The sequence below is a fragment of the Amphimedon queenslandica genome, unplaced genomic scaffold, assembly GCF_000090795.2.
Source record: "Amphimedon queenslandica unplaced genomic scaffold, v1.1 AMPQUscaffold_9875_Cont17895, whole genome shotgun sequence".
NCBI lineage: Eukaryota > Metazoa > Porifera > Demospongiae > Haplosclerida > Niphatidae > Amphimedon > Amphimedon queenslandica.
This window is the reverse complement of record NW_003549854.1, coordinates 1-4,521: the sequence shown is the minus strand read 5'-3', so window position 1 is coordinate 4,521 and position 4,521 is coordinate 1. Positions and strand designations below refer to the sequence as shown.

The 4,521-nt window shown below is 40.5% G+C and overlaps 1 protein-coding gene across 1 annotated transcript; it reads left to right on the top strand.

Moving 5' to 3' along the window:
* Positions 1-202: 202 nt before the first annotated feature.
* Positions 203-3,217, top strand: LOC109590544 (uncharacterized). Its single transcript, XM_020006444.1, has one exon. The coding sequence runs from the start codon at positions 788-790 to the stop codon at positions 2,993-2,995; it is 2,208 nt and encodes a 735-aa protein (XP_019862003.1). The 5' UTR covers positions 203-787; the 3' UTR covers positions 2,996-3,217.
* Positions 3,218-4,521: the final 1,304 nt, after the last annotated feature.

Below are 4,521 nucleotides of genomic sequence, written 5' to 3'. Positions count from 1 at the left end.
TTAAAAATTACTGCACCTATCATAGTTTCTAGTGAATTAATGAAAGTCCCATTGACTCTATCTTGATGCTCTAAATTATTGTTAAAAGTGGTACTAGTGGAAGAATTTGGCCATTTTGCATCACGTGATACCAATGGAATGCAATTGAACTTTGCAATTATTAATCAAAGGTCAACCGTGTCCTACCTCCTCTGAGAGGAGATTGAGGGAGATGAACATTCCAGTACAGGCGAAAGCGAGAATGAATCGGGAGGAGAAGAGGAAGACAGGAGGAGAGTTAAGGGCAGAGAGCCAGTGCTTACAAAGTTTGTGGAGAAGGATACCGATATCGAACACTTTTTGACAGGCTTTGAGCGGATCGCAAGTGCATATTGTTGGCCAGATGAGCAGTGGGTGTTGAAGCTGGTCCCGCTACTCACCGGGAGGGCATTAGCAGCATATGCAAATATGGATCAAGAGGCAGCAAAGAGTTACAAGGAGGTGAAGAAGGCCATTTTGCGAAGATTCGATATTAATGAGGAGACATCATGTACAGACAGAGATTTCGGTCGGCTAAGAAGACAAGTGCCCAGAGCTATGGAGAGTTAGGAGTAAAACTGAAAGATCTATTTAGGAAATGGACAGCATCAGCAAAGACAATGTGGAACAATTGACAGAATTGATGGTGATGGAACAATTGTTAAACACCATGCCAACCGAGATACAGGTATGGATTTGACAGAAGAAACCAAGAACCGTGGAAGAGGCAGCTACCCAGGCTGATGACTATGTTTTGGCAAGACAAGGAATGAAGAACACCGAGAGAAGATGTCATGGATGCGGAGAACTTGGACACCTGTATCGAGAGTGTCCAAAGGGAGAAAAGGGGGAGCAACAGGCAGGAGCCGGAGGAAGTCAATCTAAGAAGACGGACCCAAGGAAGTGTTTCAAATGTGGAAACGTGGGACACATTGCAGCAAAATGTACCCGAAATCGTGGATATTACATGAAGTCATGGCAGACCAGGACAAGGAGTACTAGTGGCAAGATAGGGGACATCGTGTGCTGGGGGAAGATTGAAGGAGTTCCAGTGGAGATGCTATTGGATACTGGGTGCTCATACACCCTGGTACAGACACAATTGATTCCGGACATTTGCTTAATTGAGGGAGAAACTGTCTTGGTTCAGTGTGCACATGGGGATATAACAGAATATCCTGTTGCAGAAGTATCAATGGTGATTGAAGGAGTCGAGAGAAGAATGAGAGTTGGAGTATCGGACAGCCTACCAAGACCAGTACTAGCAGGGACAGATCTAATGAGAGTATTTGGGAAGAAGAGAGTAGAAGATTGCATGGTGATGACTAGGAGTCAACAGAAAGAGGAGCAGAGACAAAAAGAGGAAGTTGAAAAGAAAGAGAGAGAGAGTGGAGCAGTGGCCAAGCAATTGCTGGAAGACACAACAGAGATTGAGCAAGATGGGATGGATACACTACATGAAGATCTTTTTTCCAGACCTGGGAAAACTAGGAAGACAAGGTCACAGAAGAAGAAGGGAAAAAGAGAATGGATACTTAAGAACAGTATGGTAGGACAGAAGGAGCTACCATCTGGAAAAGAGGAACTGAGGAAGATGCAAGCAGAGGATGAGACTTTAGTGACAATTGGGAAGCAAGCTGATGGATTGCTGGAAAGCTTACCTGGGGTCAAGTATGTAAGGAAAGAGGGACTACTCTACCGATGTAGCAGTGTCAAAGGGGGGACAGAGCAATTGATTTTACCTGTAGGATGTCGGAGGAAGGTGCTACACTTAGCACACACAATACCACTGGGAGGACATTTGGGTCAAAAGAAGACTACTGATCGAGTGATGAAACGATTTTTCTGGCCAGGTGTAACGCAGGATGTAAAGAAGCACTGTCAGACTTGTCCAGAATGTCAGCGGACATCGGGGAAGCGGTTTACACCTAAAGCACGGATGAGGAGTTTACCAATTATTGATACACCTTTCCGGCGGATTGCCATGGACATAGTTGGACCATTGGAGAAGAGCAGAAGGGGAAACAAGTATATTCTGGTGGTATGTGATTATGCCACCAGATATCCGGAAGCTTTTGCGTTACGAAGCATTGATGCAGGGACGATAGCAGAGAAGTTGGTGGAGCTAATGTCAAGAGTGGGACTGCCGGATGAAATACTGACTGATCAGGGATCTAATTTCACATCAAGGCTACTAGCGGAGGTTTATGGGATGTTGAGGATTAAGGGAATACGGACTACACCATATCATCCACAGACTGATGGATTAGTGGAACGGTTTAATGGTACATTGAAGAGAATGCTACGCAGTTGCACTAGTCGGAACCCAAAGGAATGGGACACGCTCTTACCATACTTGCTATTTGCTTACAGAGAAGTACCGCAGGAATCAACTGGATTTTCTCCGTTTGAGCTTTTGTATGGTAGGGCAGTAAGAGGACCATTGGATGTACTGAAGGAGAGCTGGGAGACTAAAGAGGATCATGCAGAGGATATTGTTGCCTATGTCACGGAGATGAGAAGTCGTCTGGAAGAAATGTCGGAGTTGGCAAGGGAGAACCTCAAGAGGTCCCAAGGGAAACAGAAAGTGTGGTATGACCGAAAGGCAAGGGATCGGAAGTTTGGACCTGGAGATAAAGTACTTGTAATGCTACCATCTAGTACTCATAAATTAACAGCAGAGTGGAAGGGGCCATTCAAGATCATACGAGCAGTTGGAGAAGTGAACTATGAAGTGGAGATTGGACGTGGACAGAAGACAAAAATATTTCATATAAATATGTTGAAGCAGTGGAGAGAAGCAGATGAAACAAGTTACATGATAGGATGCATACATGAAGATCAGGAGTGGAGATTCCGAATCCAGTATAAAAGAGGGAAAGACAATGGTAACGCTGATGGACTATCACGAGGGCCTCTGAGTGAACAACGAAGTTGTTCATCTGAAGCGGAGGGAGATGTGATAAATTGTACTTAATAATGTGTTGTGGTTTATGTTGATTTTTCTTGTGTAATGTATGTGTATACTTCTAGATTATTCTGGAATGTAATTATATGTACTATAAGTTCTGTAATGTTCTAGAACCTACTAGTTAGCAATTATTATATGTCAGGTATTCTGGATTTTACTAGAACCCTTATGATTTGTGTATATAAGTACGGTTATTTTGTTCAAAGAGTTAGTTGGTTGATATCTGAAGAATTTGGACTTTAAGAGCGAACCTTCGTATCATCACAACTATAAACCCAATGGCTCCTCCAGCTGTATCTGCTCTATTACCAATGAAATTAGAAGCAGCGATGAACAAAAGTAAGTGTGCACAATAATCCACCTCTATATATAATGCACCACCTATGGTTGTAGCAGAATTATTAAAAAACTGATTAGCATAAATCTCAATTGTATTATTATAAGGATTATATTGATGTATGTGTAGGCCTCCTCCTGTTGTGCTTAATTCCCCAGCTCTTGAAAGATCAGAATGTTTTATACCATTGTTTACAAAAATAATATGCTGAATACTCCCACTGCTGTCATAGAGTACCAGCCCATAACCATTATTGTCGCTGAAGTTGGCTTTTAAAGTATTAAAATTTTTGCAATTATAAAAGAGGATACTTTGGCATCCATGATAATTTTGTTCATTTTTATAAAGCAACCCACAGTATTCAATAGTAAAACTAATAAACTCAACATTACTGCATGTATCAAAGACTATACCAGAGTTACCATAAGGTATTGATCCATTCCTACAGCTAATGCTAGTACCTTGTCCATTGATAGTTAGTCCATTGATATCAGTGAATATAACACTACCTTGTAGACTAAGAGTAGGACTGATGATCTCTATTGTGAGGTTACCAGTGTTGTTAATAGTATCAGCTACATACTCCAATGACTGACAGAAAGACTGAGGCTGTTCTGTAAGACAATTATTTGAATCAATTCCATTATCTCCATCAATCCTGATATTAAGAGATGATACACTATGAAGAAGAATACACAGCAGGAGAATCATCATTAACAAACTTGCCAGTGAACGTAACAATGAAAGTAAAGTTATACTAAATATACAAAGGTTTGCTGTTAAAAACAACTGCCACAGAAACCAGTTTCATTATATCAGCTGCAACATCATAGCAATCATAGCTTCTATAGATCAGGAATAATAATTCAAAGTTTTCTTTATGTAGCTTAAATAACAACAACAATATAAGTAGATTTAGTTAGCAAGACATAACATTGCATGCATAACAAAGCAATCACAGCATTGCAATTTATTTTGTTTTCCAATTACTTTTATTAAGAGTACATAATGATACTTAGGTGTTAAGGTATATGCAATGTATTATAATGCTCTTGCTTTTATCAGTGTGTCCAACCAACCTAAATCTATTTGTTATAATTATGCTAATGACAGACAAGTTTTGTATGTTAAATGGAACAGATCTTTGGAGTACAGTAATGGGAATTGTTTAGGCTAATTCAAGTGGGAAAGGAGA

Coding starts and splice junctions, on each gene's coding strand:
- LOC109590544 (XM_020006444.1), top strand. CDS start 788: ATGAAGAACACCGAGAGAAGATGTCATGGATGCGGAGAACTTGGACAC.